Source organism: Lygodium microphyllum, chromosome 23, assembly GCF_053477565.2.
Source record: "Lygodium microphyllum isolate KBCC chromosome 23, Lygodium_microphyllum_v1.1.10, whole genome shotgun sequence".
NCBI classification, from domain to species: Eukaryota; Viridiplantae; Streptophyta; class Polypodiopsida; order Schizaeales; family Lygodiaceae; genus Lygodium; species Lygodium microphyllum.
Window position 1 is genome coordinate 133,174,477 of NC_141157.1, and position 21,572 is coordinate 133,196,048.

At 38.3% G+C, this 21,572-nt stretch overlaps 1 protein-coding gene across 1 annotated transcript; it reads left to right on the top strand.

Annotated features, from left to right (window-relative positions):
- Positions 1–5,432: 5,432 nt before the first annotated feature.
- Positions 5,433–11,552, top strand: LOC148016767 (uncharacterized). The gene is made up of 6 exons (XM_087663825.1): positions 5,433–5,787; positions 9,912–9,979; positions 10,311–10,482; positions 10,589–10,690; positions 10,824–10,981; positions 11,182–11,552. The coding sequence occupies exons 1-6, from the start codon at positions 5,604–5,606 to the stop codon at positions 11,362–11,364; spliced, it is 867 nt and encodes a 288-aa protein (XP_087519951.1). The 5' UTR covers positions 5,433–5,603; the 3' UTR covers positions 11,365–11,552.
- The last annotated feature ends 10,020 nt before the right edge of the window (positions 11,553–21,572 follow it).

Below are 21,572 nucleotides of genomic sequence, written 5' to 3' on the forward strand. Positions count from 1 at the left end.
AAAAACATGCTTAGAGAGGTCTAGAAAATAAGTAGTTTCTAATGCAAAAAGGTGGGACACCTAAGAATAGATTGTAATAATTACCCTATGTATACCAATTTTAATCGATTCCAACAAGAGGTACAAAAAATGAGACAAATCAAAGAGGTTGAAATAGAGAAAGAGAACTCAGAGCTCAGAGTAGGGGGGACCTACAAGAAGCCATTCATATCATGTGCATTCAAAGGTCATTAAAAAACCCCTACACTTGTATATTATAAAGAAATAAAAATATACATTCTCTTAATAACACATTTTTTTTCCTCAAATGTAAATAAAAATACCCTTATATATACATAATTCTATAAATATATCTAAATCTTATCTAGTAGAAAGACCCTTTTATTGCTTGTACATGGTACTTTACAATTTTTGAGGCACATCCCCTAAGAGCTAGAGTCCTTGCCAACTTAATGAGAATGGCAAACCCATAGATAAAGAACCTACCAGAAGAAGGTTGGAATGAGAATCTATCCATGCTATCATTGAAAATAAGAAAGCAAACTCCCAATGCTAAGTCAACCAAATTCTAGCAACCTACCTAGGTAAATATCTCTAAATCTTGATTGATTGTATGAGTATTCATTCCTTTTTAACTCTAAATACTTTACAAACATTATAGCTAAACACTAAAATAATATGAAAGAGGATGTTAGAATTAGCAAGCGAAAAAGAAGTGATCTATGCTAAGTACATAGGATAAATTGAAATTGGGCTAGGTTGAGAGACAACAAAAACAAAATTGAGAGTATTACCATTAGGATATTGCAATAGTATCTTGGGTGTGTATTGGCTTAAACTTGACAAATCCTATATTATATTTGCCAAGGAAGAGATTATTTCTTAGAATATCCTGAGTGAATGTTAGAACCCAATAGAAATTTGGAAGCACAAATATATAACTAGTTAAATCTAACTAAATTTAGAAAGAAATAAGAAAAGTCGACCAGTCTACTTAATTTGACTAAAAAATGTGGAGAAACCATGAAATTGTGCTAATTCTAGGAGCCAAAAAGACAGTATTAGGTTTCTATATTGAAAGATATAGAGGTTAATGCACAATTAAGGTAGTTAATTGTGCAAGTCTTCATTTGAATCAATAATTTACATGGGACAGTTCTTGTACTTTTTTAGAGAAAGAAAGATGGATCTCTCAAGTTGTGCACTGGATTTAGAGGTCTTAATTATCTAATAATAAAGGGCACATATTTTATGTCCTAAATTGATGAGCTTCTTCTAGATAGACTCTATAGAGTGGAAATATTTTCAAAAATTGACTTGGTGGAGTGAAAATCTTTTCAAAAATTGACTTGGGATTGGGGCTTTATTTATGATGAAGGATGAGGATACAATCTTCTGTACTTTTTGTGGGAATTATGAATCGCTATTAATGTCTTTTGGAATGACTAATGCCTTGGCTAGCTTCCATTGATTAATGTAGAATACATTCTCACCCAACTAGATGACTTTGTATTTTTTCTTCGATGATGTCCTAACATATTCAAAGCCTCTTGAATATCATGAAGGCAAGATAAACATAGTGTTATATACTCTTCAACAAATTTAACTTCATGAAAAAGAGCTAACGAAAATTTTTTAGTGATTAGATCGAACATTTGGTATATATGGTCTCTGCCAAAGAAATCGCTATTGATCCTACTAAGGTCAATAAAATTTTATGTTGGCCATCTTCAAGGTCAACCAAGGAAGTCAAAGGATTCTTAGACCTTGCAAGATAGTATTAGATTTAATATCAAAGATCACTCCCTTAAGATAACCTCAAAGGATTCTTAGACCTTGCAAGATAGTATTAGATTTAATATCAAAGATCACTCCCTTAAGATAACCTCAAACCCTAATATCAAGGATAAACTCAAAGAATATCTTGCACACAAGCATTTAAACTTCTCAAGTTCCCCCAAGAATTTGAAGTAGCCCTGAATGCTAGTGGACTTGAATTGGAGGATTTTGAGTAGAAAGAAGCCAACATTTCTAGGAAGTTAAAAACCCTATAACCTGTAGCTTCTTGTTGTGATCCATACATTGAAACCATGGATACATTACCTCTATGAAGAAAATAGATGGTCACAATAGATCATAAGAGTTCTAAGTGGATATCTACCTAATCAAAACTAAACCTAAGTGAATATCTACCTAGTCAAAACTAATCCTAAGGTAGAGAAGATGGATAGAGATCTTGGAAGACTTTGATTTTCAAATCAAATATAGAGGGAGGGAAAGAAAATGTAGTAGCCAGTGCCTTCATCGACAGTAAAAGAGGTTGATTTTTTGAAGTAGGTGGCAAAATTTTCACGTCCTTTTCTATAGCATGATCTTTTGAATGCTTTGGTAAGGTCCTCTCTTGCTTTGGAGTCCCAACCTTTTGATCATTATATCCATTAACCACTTGCTCTTGCGCATTTTCTAGAATGAATGTTGGGTTAGATTTTGGGTGTGTGATTGCTCCAATCATTATGTCTAAATTGAAAGTTATGTGTTTCCTCCTAGACCTTCTCAAATAATAACAGTTTAATTCCTCTATGCTTTCTTGAAATAAATTTCAAGCAACTGCATATGGGAAGTACTTACATTTGATGGAAGCTTGACTATCCCCTCATAAAATGTGATTCAATGTTTCCACAATCAACTTCCCTCCTTTATCAATCTCTTAGGGTATGCAATAACTTTATGCACTTTTTCATGATGATAAAACATTTTCATATGGGTCTCTTCTTGCATTTCCTTGTTCTTGCATTCAAGGATGGACCCCACCACATTGGCTCTTGTCATATTGCTAGGGTTCTCATTGCAAGAAATACTATTTTGATGAAGAAAGGCCCCATCTTTTTAAAAGTTGCTCCAAAGAAGTACTTGGTTTGCTTAGGGACTTGAAGAGGAGAGCTAATCCATATAAGATAGGTTTTGGTCTTCTTAGACTACTTTAAGAGCCTTTTGTCCTCCATTGCATTTATATGATGATGTACATACCATCTTCATATTGTTTATATATACCTCTTTGCATTTTAAAAAATAATTCATATGCATGTGTTGATCAATGATATAGGTGCTTTGCACCTAGATTATAATATTATTGAATTGTTTGGAGAAGGTGCATCGAATGACATATGGCACAATCACAAACTTTCAATGGTACTTTATATGACTAATGTATGGCAATGTATCAAAATATTTTGTTAATAAACATAAAATATGAGAAATTTGAGATTATTGAATTGACTGGAGAAGGTGCATCAAAGTTTGGTTTTATGGCTTACACAGTAGATTGCACCATATACCCTCAATACTAAAGAGCTATGCATAAGAGACTCGATCATGCTAAGTTGGATACTTTTCTTTTCAAAAGTAAATGTGTATCTACATAGACATAAATCACATGTATTCTTTGTCCTACAAGTTGCTGACCATGTATTCTTTCTCCTACAATTGTTGACCATGATGTCCAATTAAATTTTCAAAGACTCCTATTTGCTAATTGTGGTTTAAGTTGGCCCTTAACAAAACATCCTTACACTTTGACCTTGACATGTCTTAATTATAAAATAGCTCATAATTGGTGCCTCTCACTTTGCTATAAAAACTTTTTGAGCATGGAAAGCTATTTGCCCCCATGTTATAGCCCATCTTATATACTCCCTTGTTGTCTTCCTTTTGTAAGGAGCGCTCTTACATTGCACTTGCCTAAGAGATCCCTAGGAGACTTATATCCTTTGAAATCTTATGTATACTTTTTAATCTCTTACAAGATGTGCTTTGAGGACTCTTCACATAAAAAAAGTTTTGACATTGTACTCTTCCACTTGGAAGAAGATTATCAATATAACATTAATAATACATTTTTAAAGGAGATCCTTGCATAGTTACATTGGTGCAATATTCCAATTATGTACAACTATCAAATGCATCTACAAACATTTCACCTCATTATGCATATATACGTACATATGAGAAGTGTGCACATATTGTTAGACAAATACCATTTTCTCATTGCACATATATTTAACCCCTCTGCCATGTGGACATACACACACACACACACTCACTCACTCACTCACTCACTCACTCACTCACTCACTCACTCACTCACTCACTCACTCACACACACACACACACACACACACACACACACACTCTCTCTCTCTCTCTCTCTCTCTCTCTCTCTCTCTCTCTCTCTCTCTCTCTCTCTCATAACCTAATCCATATTATTAGACTTCTACTATAACCTCATACATTTTATTAGAATTACACTATTACTTTCTGCTCTAACCTCATACCTTTTACTATTAGATTTACACTATCACCTTCTACTATAATGTTATACCTTTTATTGTTAAGCTTCTACTATAGCCTTATATCTTTTATTATGGTGAGGTGGACTACTTGCAGCTCAAAAGACCTAGACTACCTGCAGCTTGAGAGACTTGAGAAAGAGAGTGCCGCCCACCTTTTCATTTGGTTCGTTGCCTCCACCTATTGGACACCTGTTGCATGCTTACTTTCCACTACTTGTAGCATTTGAAGTTCCCATTGGTTTGTGTGGGGGACTGGGGCATTGCCCAAGGCAAATTGAGAGAGAGAGAGAGAGAGAGAGAGAGAGAGAGAGAGAGAGTGCGTGTGTCTGTGTGGGTGTGTGTGCATGCGTGTGTGCGTGCTAGGATAGATAGTGTTATTACTATCTAACGTTTTTCTTTTTATTTTAAACGATCACTTTTTATGTTTTGTAAATATAATATGCAGGTAAAACACATGTCTTGTTAGGCTCGGGCTGGAAAATGGAGCTTGGGAAGGGGGGGGGGGGGGGGGGTTTGGTTTTGGGAGCACCAAGCCAAAGCTTCAAATAGTGTATTACTAGGCGCTCCACGCCTAGACTCGCCCTAGCGCTTCGCTTCGGGGTGGGCGCGATTTTTGCGGGCGGGGGCGGGTGTTGGATGCATGGCACCCGCCCCTGCGTTCTCTTTTTTTTCTTGTAGGGGAGGTGGGGCTGCCACGTGGCACCCGCCCCCCATCTCTCGTTAACTAATAGTATAGATTTAATTTTAAAAATCCTCTTGCAAATCGATCGAGAAGCCACTGTAGAAGGTTTAAAAGGAGATTCAAGAGGGCCTCGTTTATCACATTGGAGTATGGATTTTCAGCGCACTAAAAGTGCCTGGAAAATGTGGGAGGGCAAAAAGTGGCGATGAATGCGTCCTGGGAATGGGTTTTCAAAGCACGAATCATGATGGGGTTGGCTTTACAGAGGTGGCCTTCGGATAGAGACTCTTGAGTCTTGGGTTATGTAGGTAGTGCGCTCGCGTTTGAAAAACCAGGGGTGGTGGATCATGACTCATCATTTTTTGTGAAGGGGAGAACTGTACATGCGCAGCAGCTTGATAGAATATAGATAGATAGATAGATGGATAGATAGATGCAAATATATAGAAGACGCATACTGTAATTGCCGTGTTACACCGATCTCCAACAGCTAGATAGAATTGTCATTCAGCTACTGTATTATTAATGTAGACAGTAATTCGGACTGCAAGCAGCAGCTAGCCGGCGCAGCCATGGCGGCCAGCTCCTGCAGGGTGCGTAGCGAGTATCAATATAAATGTGCAGTGATCAGTAGGATTTACATGTGGCTGGCAATATCGATTATATTGATGATGATGATGATGATGCTGCTGACTGTGATATTGACGGTGGAGAAGGGCAAAGGGTGCGGCAAATGTGCTAGCGGTTGCTTCCCTGGTATTTTACAGTATTATTAAATATTGTGATCATTATGATTAATCTTGCTATCGTTGTAATTGCTATTGTTAGTATTGTCAATGGCATATTAGTATTGGATTATCGCTGCAACCTCTGAAGATTGGAGGCATAATGATTTGTACCGCGAGGGAAGTAGAACTCGCGGTGTGATCTCACACCCCCACAATACTCTACCGTCACTCAAACCACTAGGCTATGACCTTATTGGCAACCTCTAAATTTTAGACTTTCAACTAATGCAATAAGTAGCTTGGGGTTGTTAATCCATTCAAGTGTACAATGTGCACTCGTATAGATGCGTGCTTTCACAAGATGTTTTTGTTAAGTAGATCCCTTCTCATCATGACCTTCTCACATGAATATTTAAGAGGGGAGAGTTTCAGGTCAACAATGATGTGCCTTCAATGAGAAGGTCTTAAAATGCAAATCTCAAGGATTGCTCTTGTATTGACATGAACAACATGGAAAATAGGCACAACAAGGGGTGTTAATTATTTTTTCAAACTTTTTAGAAGATATTGACCTCTTAAACTTAGAAATGAAACCTTCCATTTGTAAGGGGCCCATGAATTGCTAAAAGGGATACATCAGAGTCCCATGCAAGTCTTCGTTTCATATGAAGCATGCTTCAAGAGTATGATACCAATAACTATACAAGGGGTTTTGAAACATGTCTAGAGCATTCTAGACCCAAATCAAGATAAATGAGTATCTTCTGAACCCCATAAGTATATGGGGGTTTCAAAAGTATATTTCAAAGCATAACTCGAGTGGCTTAAGTGTGTGGTTGGGTTCAAACCTTGGGGATTGGTGGACTATAAAATTAGGGTCTAAAAATATGCTTCAAGTACATAAGTTAGAGAAGCTCTCTATTAAGAAAGCCATAAAAATGCAATTATTGTACTAATTGTCAATGGAGAAGGATAAATTGCTAGACACAACCTTAAAACCACCCTGTTCTCTTTTCCTGAAATGGCTACATGAATCTATGATATAACAAAAGAACGCTAGGCTGTTTCATGGTAGCTTTGGTGCCTTGAAGCGGTGCACGGTAACTTCGCTCAACAATCCATTTCTCATATTTCTTTCTCCTCTTTTCCCTCTTTATTTCTAATTTTTTTCTTTACCCTCTCTCTCTCTCTCTCTCTCTCTCTCTCTCTCTCTTTCCCCCAATTCCCTATGTCTAATTTTCTCTCTCTTTCTCTGTCTTCTATTTTATTTTATTTTTTTCCTCTCCTAGTTCTCTCTTCTCTCTCTCTCTCCCCCCTTTTATTCTCTCTTTTCCTTCTCTCTCCCTCTCATCTTTTTTCCTTTTTTTTTTCTTCTTCTCTCTCTCTTCATTCTCTTTTTAAATTCTCTCTCTCTCTCTCTCTTTTTAATTTTGAAATTCCTCTCTCTATTATTCTCTCTCTCTCTCTCTCTCTCTCTATTCTCTATTCTTCTTCCTCTCTCTCTCTCTCTCTCTCTCTCTCTCTCTCTCTCTCTCTCTCTCTCTCTCTCTCTCCTTCTTCTTCTTCTTCTCCTCCTCCTTTAAAAAAATTAACAAAAAAAAATTAAAAAGAAAGTTCAAGTTAAGAAAATTAATCTAAGAGAGAGAAAGAGAGAGAGTGAGTGAGCAAGAGAAACTTTTGCGAGAGAGAGAGAGAGAGAGAGAGAGAGAGAGAGAGAGAGAGAGAGAGAGAGAGAGAGAGAGAGAGAGAGAGAGAACCTAGGCTCTACACATGAGAGAGAGGGGGGAGGGCAAAGGAATTTAATTAAAAAGGGGAGGAAAAAAAGAAAGAGAGATTATAAGTGAGAGAGGGGAGGGGGTTTTAATTTGAGAGAGAGAGAGAGAGAGAGAGAGAGTCTACACGATGCCAAGTTGGCCTATGAGATGAAAATGTTACATATTAATTAAAAAGGGGAGAGGGAAGAGAAAATGAGAGATTACATGTGAGAGAAAAAGAGGGGAGGGGTTTTCTTTTTCTCTGTGTTCCCCCTCTCTCTCCCTCTCTCCTCTCTTCTTTCTTTTTACCTCTCTTTGTGTCTTTCTCTCTCTCTCTCTCTCTCTCTCTCTCTCTCTCATTTTTTTTCTTATCCTCTCTCTTTCTGTTTCAAGTTTTCTTCTCACTCCCTTTTCTCTCTTATTTTCTCTTTTCTCTCTTTCCCTTTCTCTCTCCCTATTTCCTCTATCTTTTAAATTAGATATTTTCTTTCTGTCTCTTTCTCTCTAAGTCAAAAACTATATTAAAAAAGGTTTACTTTAAAAAAATACTATTATGATTTCTCTTTCTCCCCTCTCTCTATCTTCTTCTTCTTCTTCTCAAACTGTGTGAAAAATTGTCTAAAAAACTTTAAATAAAAAATATTTTAAAAATATTTAATTAATAACTTTAATCTAACATAGAGAGAGAGAGAGAGAGAAAGAGAGAGACTTTTGATTCAAAAAGAAGCTTGATTTAATATATATATATATATATATATATATATATATATATATATATATATATATATATATATATATAGAGAGAGAGAGAGAGAGAGAGAGAGAGAGAGAGAACCTAGGCTCTACACATGAGAGAGAGAGAGGGAGGAGAGGGGAGGAATTTAATTAAAAACGGGACGGGCACAAGAAAGAGAGAGATTATAAGTGAGGGAGAGGGAACGGGGTTTTAATTTAAAAGAGAGAGAGAGAGAGAGCCTTTTAATTAAAAAAGGGAGAGGAAAGAGAAAAGAAGAGATTACACGTGAGAGAGAGGGGAGGGGAGGGGTTTTCTATTTCTCTCTCTTCCCCCTATCTCTCCCTCCTATCTCTCCCTCTCTCTCTTCTTCTTTATTTTTTGCTCTCTTTGTGTCTTTCTCTCTCTCTCTCTCTCTCTCTCCTTATTTTTATTTTGCTCTCTTTTTCTCTCTCAAGTTTTTTTCTGTCGCTCTCTTTTCTCTCTTTCACATTCTCTGCCCCTATTTCTATCTCTTTCAATTTAAATGTGTGTCTCTCTCTAAGTAAAAAATTATATTAAAAAAGGTTTAATTTAAAAAGGACTATTTTGTTTCTCTTTCCCACATTTCTTAATCTCTCTCTTTCTTCTTCTTCTTCTTCTTTAATCACCCTCTCAAATTGTGTGAAAAACTGTCTAAAAAACTTTAAATTAAAAAAAATCTTGTGAAAATATTTTATTAAAAAGAAATTTTAAATTAAAAATTTGAATCTAAGAGAGTCAGAGAGAGAGAAAGAGAGAGAAAACCTAGGCCCTACACATGAGAGAGAGGGGGAAGGGGGGAGGAATTTAATTAAGAAGGGGAGGCAGAAAAGAAAGAGAGAGATTATAAGTGAGAGAAAGGGGAGGGGGTTTCAATTTAAAAGAGAGAGAGAGAGAGAGAGAGAGAGAGAGAGAGAGAGAGAGAGAGAGAGAGAGAGAGGGGGGGAAGGGTCTTTTAATTAAAAAGGGGAGAGGGAAGAGAAAAGGAGAGATTTCACGTGAGAGAGAGGGGGGAGGAGAAGGTTTTAATAGAAGCAAGGAGATTTGGAAAAGGGAATAAGTTCGAGGCTTTCTGAACCTACAACAAAAATAATATAGTAGTAAGATGTACAATGAACTTTTACATAAAAGAAAAATTGTACAAATCCTTATTGATAACATACTTGCATTTCAAATGTTAATAGGGTAAAGTCAATTACAATATGATAAAAAAGTCTACAATGATTAGTAATGACTTGCAAATCAGTAAGGTTGAGAGTTTTGTACCAATTTATCTCAAAATATATTATATCAACTTTAATTGCATTGCTCTTGGTCACTTGACATGCCATGTTATGAATATTGATAAGTTACCTACTTTAGTTGAAAAGGTTGAAGTTCAAGATATAAACAACTTCCAATCTTGATAAGTAGATTGTTACTTCATGAAGATATAAATGATTTCCTTCAAACTTGAATAAAAATCTCCTATACATGTGTGGACTACTTACTTGGAGCTAGCAAACACTTGGCATCTCCTTTTTGTGGTAAAAATCCCCTTTTTTCAGAGATCATGCTTCACAAGAACCCCATAAATATCGTGCATTTCATTGTGAGTTATTGTAGTTATTATCAGTTAATCAATTTCTACTTTTCACCTCAAAGGTATTGCAATGGTTAGGACACGTGATGGCATGCAAAAGAAAATATCCAAACTTAGCATTGGAGATGAGGTATGAACTGAGACCTTTAAGACCAAATATGGATACAAGTGCCAACTTTTTTTAATGTAGTGATGGATTAAATAGTAGAGATGAATATCACTTTTATGTCAAACCTAACTTTCATGGTAGGAATCTTTACATTGCATCAAGCCATAACCACCTTTATGGGAGAAAACTAACCCACTCACCTTTATTCTTATTTAACCACTCTACTATATCACTTGATTCTAACCATTATTCTTCTATGTCTCATAGATGAAATTATAGTGCTCAAACATATGCACACATTTTACAATATCCAAGCTACATAAGATAAACTAAACAAGCCAAGTCACTACAGGTTGCTGTATTGGATGAGAATGGAAAAGTGGATTATCAAGACATCTATGCATATGGTCATTTTGAGGCAGATCCCCTCTCTGATTTCATCACTATTACGTTGAAGAACACATTGACGAACATCACAAAAGTTCTACAACTTACACCTGACCATTTTGCCATTGTCCAATTAGGTCATACAATCTTAGTACTCTTGGTTTAAGATATTTTGAATAATGAATTGATTTCTTAAACACATGAAACTACTAAATATCTTGTTATGGAAAATGGCCTCTCTAGAAAATAATGGTATGATGTACAAAAGAGCTATTGATGTGCGTGAGGGTGATTTGATGTTGGCTATGGAGTCTAGCTCAAAGATCTTTCCATTTACTGTCATTGGTATGTAGTATCTTTTAATCAATGACATAAACTCATCAAGTTATGACTTTGATTATCTTGTTGCACATTAGTGAAGGTTGAGTACAAATGAACTTAATTGTAGATGCTACTTGTCATTCTTGTGTGATTGTAGATATACAAGAAGATGAGTTGTTGGGCTTATACAAGCCATTCACCACCAAGGGGACTATTATTGTTAATGACATACTAGCATCCTGCCATAGCCATTGGTTCCTTGATGCGACTTTTGATGACCTTGGCATGGGACACTTACTTCCAACTATTTACCAGGTTAGGAAACTTCCATTGGATTAAGCAAATTACCTATTTGCAAGTTTGATGGGGTAGTTATCTTGTGGAGGATTAAGTAGCTCCAGCTCATATGATGCTAATTAGCTATATAAGTCGCATAAATGTTTTACATGTACATATAGTGTAAGATGTGTATCTGAGATATAATAGTCACAAACATTTTACATTACTTATGACAGGCAATACTCTCACCAGTAAGAATTCTCTACAAGGTGATGAGCAAGGAAGCATATAAATCAACATATGAGAATATTGACTCACACTTCAATATAACACAATCGGGTGCTAACTTTAGTGGCTACATGAAGCTTCTTGCAATGTCACTTAAATCTTCAAGTTTCTATAATGATGACAAGAAGTGAGAACATACAACTTGGATGTTTCTACATTATGTATGATATATCACTATGATATTGTGCATAGCTTATGTAAAGCTACCAAATGCATGCATATTGTTGGAAATAATGATGGTGAGTACCATCTCTCTTTCCCTTCAATGCAATGATTTTAATATAAAATTATCTAAGGGTTTACAATTGTCTGACTAAGATATTACATCTCTATTAGCATGTTGTGTGCTCATTATGAGTGCATACAATTCATTGTTCAAGTTTTAAGTGATGTGGAAAAGAAATGGTTATGAATTGTGTGAATGGTGGTAAATGATTTTTGTTTGGTCATTTGAATCATTGAGGTTTGCAAAACTTAAGTTACCTTGAAAAATATGATATATTGACATGAAATAATTCTAATTTTTTTTAATCACATGGTGTCTTTTTCCATCAACATTATTCAATATGGGTTTCATGTTTTATGAAAGAAAATGTCATGATTTATGTAGATTAAGGTTGGAGAGTACTATTTGTCTGTCCTAGTATTGAGGCCTCAAAAATTTTAGTCAACTTGACTAGATTTGTTATAGAATACTAGAGTGATATTGATAATCTTATTCCTAGAAATGCATGGAGTATCAAATATCCCAAATGCATTCTAGGCATAATGAAAACCCTTACGATAAACATTCATGTTTTAATGAGACACTTTTTTGCTACCTATCAATCTTGGAGCATGTAGGGTTGAAGGTCTACCGCAAGGGTAACAACAAGAAGGGTGTAGGGAGATTGAGGGATGGAACAAGATAAAAGAAAGATATTTTGGAATTTGGAAGATTTAATTGAGATAGATAGAGGTGAAAACGAGTGACCTCATTTCATATAGCTCAGCAGAGTGTGACTCATGTATTAGTGTGTATATAGCACATGCACACACTTGGGATGATAGCCCAATACAAATTGAGACTATGGCTTAATATACACACTAATACATGAGTAATCTCTACTAAACATAATCCAAAAGCTGTAGGTAACACCTCAAAATCTCATGCATACATTAATTGTTGGTGGAACATAATAGGTGGCACCACCATAGACAAGACACATGAATTAGAATGCATAAATCCCTGTACATACCCTCCACAGTTTCAGAGGAATTTTAGTCGAAAGGTCATATCCATTGGGGATCAAAGAGAGAAGAAAGTAGAGAATGGGATATAGAAGAGAAGAAAAAGAATAGGCAAGGGATTCAAATTTGCCAGAGCGTTTTCACAATATAGAGACAAAGCTCAATGATTCAAAGCACTACTTATTAATGGAACCTAAGATAGTAAATAGAATCCTTGTCTGGGACTACTCAGAAGCAATCTCCAAACATTAGATCTCCTAAAGGTCCTTGGTAGACCAAAAACATGCACTAAACACTAGCTTCTTGTTTGCTATTCACAAGGAAATTTATTTGATGGTTTCGTTGGCTTTAAAAGGGGGTAAAATTTTAGGAAACCTACTTAGGATTCTCCCAAATCGCTCCTTCTTCTCCCAATTTAGAGTGATGTTTGTTGCTTGAAAATTGCAATCGCAGGCCCCATGAATTCAAAAGCCCCTCTTTTCTTTGCATGAGATCTCCCCAAAACTAGTTGAAAAACCACTTGCTTTTTCCATGTCACCTTATTCTAGAACTTTTCTACACCTTTTCAGGATATTTTCAAGAAATAATATCCAAAATATAAAAAATAGGCTAAACTTGTCCAAAAATTCTATATAATGGAACTATCCATACTATGCACATTAATACTAATGAATAATATGACATTCATTCTGTAGATTAATAAGAAAGCCAAATGATGATGCACTCCAAGTGTTTTCATATTGTGTCCACATAGTGGCACGACATCTAGCCCCTCTGAAGTGGCATGACATCTACACCCTCTGAACCTGCATATCCTTTGGTATGAGCCATCGATGCACCACCTGGGTCAACACCCATAGAGTCAAGTTGTCACTCTTCATGCATATAAGAAGGCATCCCCCCTATATCATCGATCAAAATACTCAGCATATGTATAACTCTTGAGCCACACCTAGTACCCCCTCTAGGGTCATAAGGCCTTGGGTGTGCATCATAAACTATAGGTTTTGGAAGCTCCATAAACATGCTCAAAATACACCCATGAGCAAATACATAGCAACATGCTTGCTCTTTCAGAGTCAAATGCATGGAAATCTGCTTATACTAACAATTGTGTACCACATTAGACATAAACTAACCCTCACTTGCATCCAACACATACTGGCCATCACTGAAAATATTGAAGTAGTCCATATCTTGAAGCAGCTTTGATTTTCCTATCAAAGTCTCTAACAAAGCATCCAAAATATTCTCCATTTGTGGAGCATCACATCTAATATCCTCTAAAAATACCATATTAGAGAATTTGAAAAATTTTCAAGCCCCAATGTCAAATAAGTGATAAATATTTGAGGATATGGTTAAATATTGATCCATATTTGAAAGTGGGATTTGGGAAGGTAACTTACATAGTATTTAGGGCGGCAGACTCCACCTTTAAGTAAGACAACAAGATTTGACCAATCCAAAATATGATCAAGAACAAAGTGTCTGCAGCTAGAAGCATCTGAAGAGTCATCTTTTTCCTCCTCTACATAGCCTTTAATAGGCACATCTTCCAAAAAAGGCATAGTCAACTGTGGAATGAAGTCATGCAAGACCCTATCCATAACGTTCATTATATGAACCACTAAATGTGTGGCTTTGTCCAATAAAGTGCACATGTGAATAAGGCCCAATGGTTTCTTCATAGTGTTCAAGTCTCTACTATCCAAGGCAAGTCGTAATTGATCATATCTAGAATACAAACCTCCAAGAGAATAAATATATCGTTCAGCAAAAGCCACTTCACATGGTCAAATAATAAAGGTATTAGGGATTCCCAAAGTGTATGGAAATTTCTAAATTTCCTAATATAGTGTTTAAAGGCATATCCTCAAGCTCATGAACTGTCTCAAAAAGTGATAACTATATCCTGCAAATCATGTGCATCTAGAAAGTCACCAATCTCCCTCTAAGTCCCTGCAACAAATAAAACATGAGGTTCATAAAGCTCTTCAAATGCATTAAGAAAATATCCATATGCAATGGTTGACTCTTCCACTACACGATCTTTCAAGGCATCCGTGTGGCTGACTCAATATTAGATTGCAGCTTATATCTTGGTTGCTTTCCCTCTTGCTTTCTATCTTGTTTCTATTCTTGTCGAACCTCTTTCATAACATGCTTGGGAGGTGATGATTTGCAGCTTTAGGAGGTTGATCCACACTTCTTCTTGTCAAGTTCTTACATGTCCCTGCATTACCTTCATCTCTCTTTCGTTTCTCTTGCACAAGTACATTTGTGTTTTGCATTTTTGCTAATATATGCATACATTGAATATTCATCTATCGACATTCCTAGCCAATCATGTCATGAATGTTTGGTCTTGCATGAGACATTTGACATTTAGTAGATTTCCTCTTTTAAATTGCATGCAAATCATATGTCCATATTGTAGCCTTTGGATCACTTGGCAAAAAATTCTATCCAATTGTAGACCAAAAGTAGCAACATGTAAAGCCCCAAAAGAATTTCGGACAACCAAGTCTTCTAGTAACTTTTGCATACCCCCCTTTCCAAAATTCAAAGCAAGAGGCAATCCCGTTTCTTGGGCATGGATCTTGCCATTTTTCCAAAAGATGAGTTGTCATACCAAGGCCTCCTGATAGCAGCACAATTCTTTCTTTCATGCTATAAACTATCACACCACATACATCTTTTCCTTGGTTTAGGAACATCCCCTTTCCTCTTGTCTTTCCTCATCCAATTTGTGACCTTCAACTGAAGATCCTATATGCCTTTAACCAATTCATCTAATACATCTTTCCTAACAGTGGGAACAATAGGTGTGGCCATAGGGTTAGCCACAAAAGCATGTGGCTTACTAGATATGTCAACAACTGTTTTACCCGTAACAGTGGGCAAGCTAGATACATGTAATCTTTCCCTTCTTCTATGATTTTTCCCCAGTGTAGTTACAATATTCTTAACATGTCTCTACTCTCTTTTAAGCCTTGTATCTCTAGTTTGATCCTCTAACAAATCATCAAGCGTCTCTGTTAGAAGCTTAGGATCTACCATTGTAGAAATAATTCAATTTCTGACTTGCAAGAGCTTGTTGTTCTGCAAGATCTATACGCTCGAACCCACTCTAAAATTCTCTTAATAACTCTGTAGCCACAAGACTCTTTTTAGTTTGTAGGACACACTCGTGGAAAGTTCTTTGGGTAATCAAAGTGGTGTCTTCAATGTAAACATCTTCCTTGAGTGTCTTCTTGAAAGCTACCTAGTTGGCATCTTGCATGTACAATTCAGTAACTTGGGCTTTCAATTCATGTATAGTGACCCACGTACAAAATACTAGTTCCCTATAACTTGAGCCACGGTGACCCCAAAGAACATCTTTTAAGCATAGGTATGCAAATATTCAAATACATTCCCGCCATTAAACAACTTCATTTCACGCTCTACTTCCTATAGAGCATTCATCATAACAATTTCTATTTGAGTAAAATCTTGCATCACTTGTTGTTATTGTTGTACTTGCATAAACATGTTCATATTCTACAGTAACCAGTGCAAAACATCACTAGAAATTGTGCTTCAAGGTTCTTCCATCCTACCTTTCCTTCTGACAGCCTTTCACATTAGGTTCACCAATGTCGAAGGGGCTTTCATCGATAGGTCGTATCAACCAAGGATTAGAGAAAGAAGGAAGTAGAGAATAGGAGATAGAAGAGAAGAAAAAGAATATGCAAGGGATTCAAATTTGTCAAAGCCTTTTGACAATATAAAGACAAAGCTCAATGATTCAAAGCACTATGTATTGATAGAAACTAAGATGATAAACAAAATCCTTAACTAGGACTACTTAGAAGTAGTCTCCAACCATTAGATCTCTTGGAGCTCTGGTGATAGACAAAAAATGTGCACCAAACAATAGCTTTTTCTTTATTACTACTCAAATGCAAAATTTGATGGTTCCATTGGCTCCAAAAGGGGGTTAAAATTCTAGGACACTTGTTGAGGATTCTCCCAGATCACTCTTTCTTATTCTCCCAGTTCATAGTGATGTTTGTTGCGCCTGAAAACTGCAATCGCATGCCCCATAAATTTAGAAGCCCCTCTTTTTTTGCATGAGATCTCCCAAAAACTGGTTGAAAAGCCACTTTCTTTTTGCATGTCACCCTATTCTAGAAGTTTTCTACACCTTTTTAGGATATTTACAAGAAATAATATCCAAAATATAAAAAATAGGCTAAACTTGTCAAAAAATTCCATATTTTGGAACCATCCATACTATGCATAGTAATACTAATGACTAATATGACATTGATTCTAGATTAATAAGAAAGCCGAATGCTGATGCACTCCAAGTTTTTTCATACTATGTTCGCATAGTGGCACAACATCTACCCCTCTCAACGTACACATCCTTTGGTATGTGCCACCAAATGTGCCACCAATACACCACCTAGGTCAAACATCCATAGAGTTAAGTTGTCACTCCTCATGCATATAAGAAGGCATCCCCATATATCATAAATCAAAATACTCACCATCTATATAACTCTTGAGCCACACCTAGTACCCCCTCTAGGGTCATAAGGCCTTGGGTGTGCATCATACATGAGGTTGTGGAAGATCCATATACATGCTCAAAATACACCCATAAGCAAATACATAGCAATATGCTTGCTCTTTCAGAGTCAAGTGCATGGAAATATGCTTATACTAATATTAACCACAATTCGAGATGGTGGAAAAATGAAGGAAAAAGCAAAAAAAGGATGGAAAAAGAGTAAAGGCATAGAGGCGGACCCTAAAGCTAAGTTGAGGCAAAAAGCACAACTTTAAATGAAAGGCATCTCAAAAAACTCTAAAAACTCTTGTAAAAGAGCGTGAGGCTCCCTCCTGTGCCATTTGTAAAAGAATAGATGGGTATAGGCTTAGGTCATGAAGTAAAAAGAGGAAATTCAAGAAAAAGGGACCTTGCCACAATGGTCAGTCATGTAAAAAGGGATGGGTGCCCATGGGATTTTAGGGTTTTGTATATAAAGTTGAAAAGTGAATGAGAAGGTCATTCTTTGGTGTGTGGCTAACAAGAGTCATCTCTTCTTCTCTTCACCTTGCTTGTGTGTGCTCTTAAGAGAGGGAGTGTGAGAGTGTGCTCTTGAGAGAGGGAGTGTGAGAGTGTGAGGGAGTGAGTGAGTGTGTGGGAATGAGGGATCAAGAGGGTGAAGCTCTTCACCATCTCCTCTTCTCTCTTCTTTTGTCTTATCTTCTCTTCTCTTTTCTCGTGCACGCGGCTATGGTGGATGGAGCTTGGAGATGGAGGAGGCTTGAGGATGCTTGAGCTAGCATCTACAATCATGGAGCTACCGGTGTGTTTGAGAGAGGAGGCAACTCGTTTCGGCATCAAGGTAAGCTCTCTACACCCTGAGAGGATCAACGGCGTGTCGGCTAGGTGAGAGATAGCCATGAGAGCTCGCTTGAAACACTTGAAGCAATAAGCGGTCCGTGGGTCTTGGCGGTTGAGCGTGAGCTCACACTACATTTTGGTTCCATTGCCGAGACCAACGGATTCAAGCTTGAGCACTTGCGTGCCTCATATCAAGCATCGAAATAAGGGATTCATCCTCGAAACGGAGCTCAAGATAGGTAGGAAGTTTGGGTTTTTTGATCTTCGAAATAAGTAAGTATTTTGGGTTATTTTGTTGGTTTGATGATTGGAAAAGATGGAGAAATCATTTCAGTTTTTTGCTTTCGATCTATGTTGCATTTAGCGTAGGTTGGGATTAAGAAATCGGATAAAAAAAGCGTAGGGTTTGTTGCTGTAAAATAGGGCAAAATAGGGCACAAATAACACAAAAATGGAAAAAAAGAGTACTGGGATGTTTAATGTCGGCAAGTGAGTGATTGAGGACATCAAAACCTTACCCGGGAAGGGGTTTAAGAGCTAAGAGGTCAAGGAAGAGCTCATTTCATACATTGACATTGTGTGTGTGTGTGTGTGTGTGAGAGAGAGAGAGAGAGAGAGAGAGAGAGAGAGAGAGAGAGAGAGAGAGAGAGAGAGAGAGAGAGAGAGAGAGAGAGAGAGAGAGAGAGAGAGAGAGAGAGAGAGAGAGAGAGAGAGAGAGAGAGAGAGAGAGAGAGAGAGAGAGAGAGAGAGAGAGAGAGAGAGAGAGAGAGAGAGAGAGAGGGTTCTTAGAGATTTGATTCGATCTTGGCGCCAAGGAGTTACCACGTGTTCCAGGTATATCAAGTCCTTCCCCTTATGCCTTGGTACTGATTTGGAAGCTCTTATGTGATATAATTGCATGTGTCGCAAGGTTTGAGCAAATTAGTGCTTTCACTGCCGTCGTCACACGCCGTTCAGCCCGTCCAAGTGACTGGTTCTTGGGCCGAGTCCCAGAATTGGCCCTTGGCACACTTACCCTCGGCCCACTAGTCATTCGGCCCGTCCGAGCATATCACTCGACCCACTATTCAATTCAGCCCATCCTAGCATATCACTTGGCCCACTCGCAACTCGACCCTCTGCCAATCTACCCCATTCAGCCCTCAGCCCGTCCAAATAGATCCCCTCAGCCTATCCGAATTACCTCGTCCGAGCTTCCCATTTGGCCCTCAGCCATGACAACTCGGCCCGTCTGAGTGACACACTCGGCCCACAATTTTCATTCAGCCCTCGACCCTATCCAAATCCATCACTTGGCCCCTGCAATTTGGACAAGTTGGACCAAGTCACGATTTTTCCAAAATTTCATGAAATTAGATTAGATCCGGCGGCCATGTAAACCTTTGTGAGTCCTCCCAATGTGTAGAACTCAATTCTGGTGCAGGGAATAGGCAAATTCATAGGACACAGCCACTTAGCAGTTCGAGTAGGCTATTGCGAGACCCAGAGTCCTAGCAAACAGCCAGCTTAGCCAAAGACCCTGAACAAACCTAAAACGGGAAAGACAATGCAGCGAGAAACCCTAAAACTTGACAAGATAGCCAGAAGTGGGTCAACAAGCTTATCATGCCTAAAACGAAGCGAGAGTGCATAATCCGCTTAGATACTTGTTTTTTACACTCACCCTGAATTTCCGCACTTGAAGTATACTCTTAAGGACAACTGAAAGTCTGATGGAGCACAAGTGCATGGGAAAGAATACACACACACTGAGTAGAGATAAATTGAGGATTGGATGCAATAAGTCAAGGAACTCACTCAGATAAACACCTGAAGGAACCCACCAATAGGAGAAGATTCCAAGACATAGACAGATGACCAAAGCACAGAATAGGACCAAGCAAGCGGTGCTAGAGAAGTGGATCTAACCTGATCGACAGTTTGGTGGAGCATGAGAACATGATCATGACAAAGGAAAGCTCAAACTATAGGCAGAGCAAGGAACTCGACTTAGGAGTTTTTCCAGAGGCAATTCAACAACTAGTGAGCAGCTACAATGCACACGCTTGGTATGAGCACTACGACAGAACATAAGAGACCCTCATAACATACTTGGACAAGGAATGGAAGCTAGACCACAAGACGTTGCAAGGCATAATGAAATACAACCAAGACCAGCGTGCTAGGAGCTTAAGGTAGAACGCAGAATTGCGTGAGGTGCAGTGGGTGCTAAACCTATTAGGTGGGAATCAGACCGATCATGAGAGAGCCCTGGAAGGAGACTTGACATTGAGTGAGCTTCTCATGAAGTGACTGCTCCAAAACACAGCAGTGGAGCAGAGTGCTGCAGCACTAGCGACATCATTACTGGCAGGATTAGGAGCAAACCAAGGCTCTAAGGGCCAGTCTAAAATCCCAATTGTTGCAAAGAAACTAAAAAAGTACCAACCCCACGAAGATCCATATAGCTTTGTAGAGCAATTCGAGCAAGTCTGCGAGGCAACGGCCTCACCAACTTGACTTAATGCTCTCAAGCATTCGGGCTTTGCTTAGGCGACAAGGGTAGGACTTGGTACACAAGTCTAGATGCCGAAGAACGAGTGGACTTTAATGGCCTCAAAAACCTCTTCATCAAGATATTCTCCGAGCTCGGATACTCTGACAATCTGCTAGTAAGATTGATGAATGTCAAGCAGAAAGAGAAAGAGGATATTCATGACTATGTCACCACATGAGGAGCCTCTTCAAGAGAATCCCCATGGGCGAACAACCTACTGACATAGCGGTGTCCACCGTGTTATCAGTGGAATACGGAGTGAGGAGCTGTATAAGGCCTTGGCAGGCAACTTGAGGTTGCAAGGAGACTCGCTATCTAGGGTGTTTGAAGAGGCCATTCAAGTAGACAACCAGTTGAAAGAGCGAAGCTCCAGGAGCTCAGATTCAGAAGAGACGAACTCACAGAGTTCAGAGAGAGTGTCAGCCTCTAGTGAACGATCAGGTCCAATGGCCCAAGACAAAGGGAAAGCCATTGAGACAAACCAAGACTCGGCTGAGGTAAAAATGGAGATAGCCAAACTGCAGGATATGTTGAGACGACCAACGCACCCACACGTCCAATGCGTGTATTGTGGCGGAAACCACTTTCCGACCAAGTGTCAAGACCCTAGGTCACGACCTTCCGCTAATTGCAGTAGATTCGGTCACAACGTCGCGCATTGTAGATTAACGAGAAGACTTTCGTACTCACAACCATACAGCCAGTCATATCTAGGGAGCAGACCCCAACAATTCTTCGGAAGGGGAGCCCCATTGGCCCTTCCTGCACCTAATGATGTTAAACCGGTTGTTCCTAGAATGGACATAAACCCTATAAGCATACCTAGACCGCCCAGTCCCTATGTGACCCATCCATCGAGTGGCGCTCCAGTCCACTACGTGGAGGGGCTAAATGAGGAAGAGACTTACGTTTACCCATATGTCTCGCACGACGACGAGGGTAACAAAATCCTTATGGACTATCGACCAGTATCGGTGATGGCGCTAGTAAGAGGCCGAGGTAGAGGCCTAGGAGGGTAGATGTAGTATCCAATCATATGTTGGACTTGGGGTCATCCACGGCATGTCTCATCATGTTGTCTTGAAAGGGAGCAACCAAATAGAGACAAGGCGGACCTGAGATGCCCTAAGTGCAAAATCACTCATCTCTTCATTGACTGTCCCAAGCGA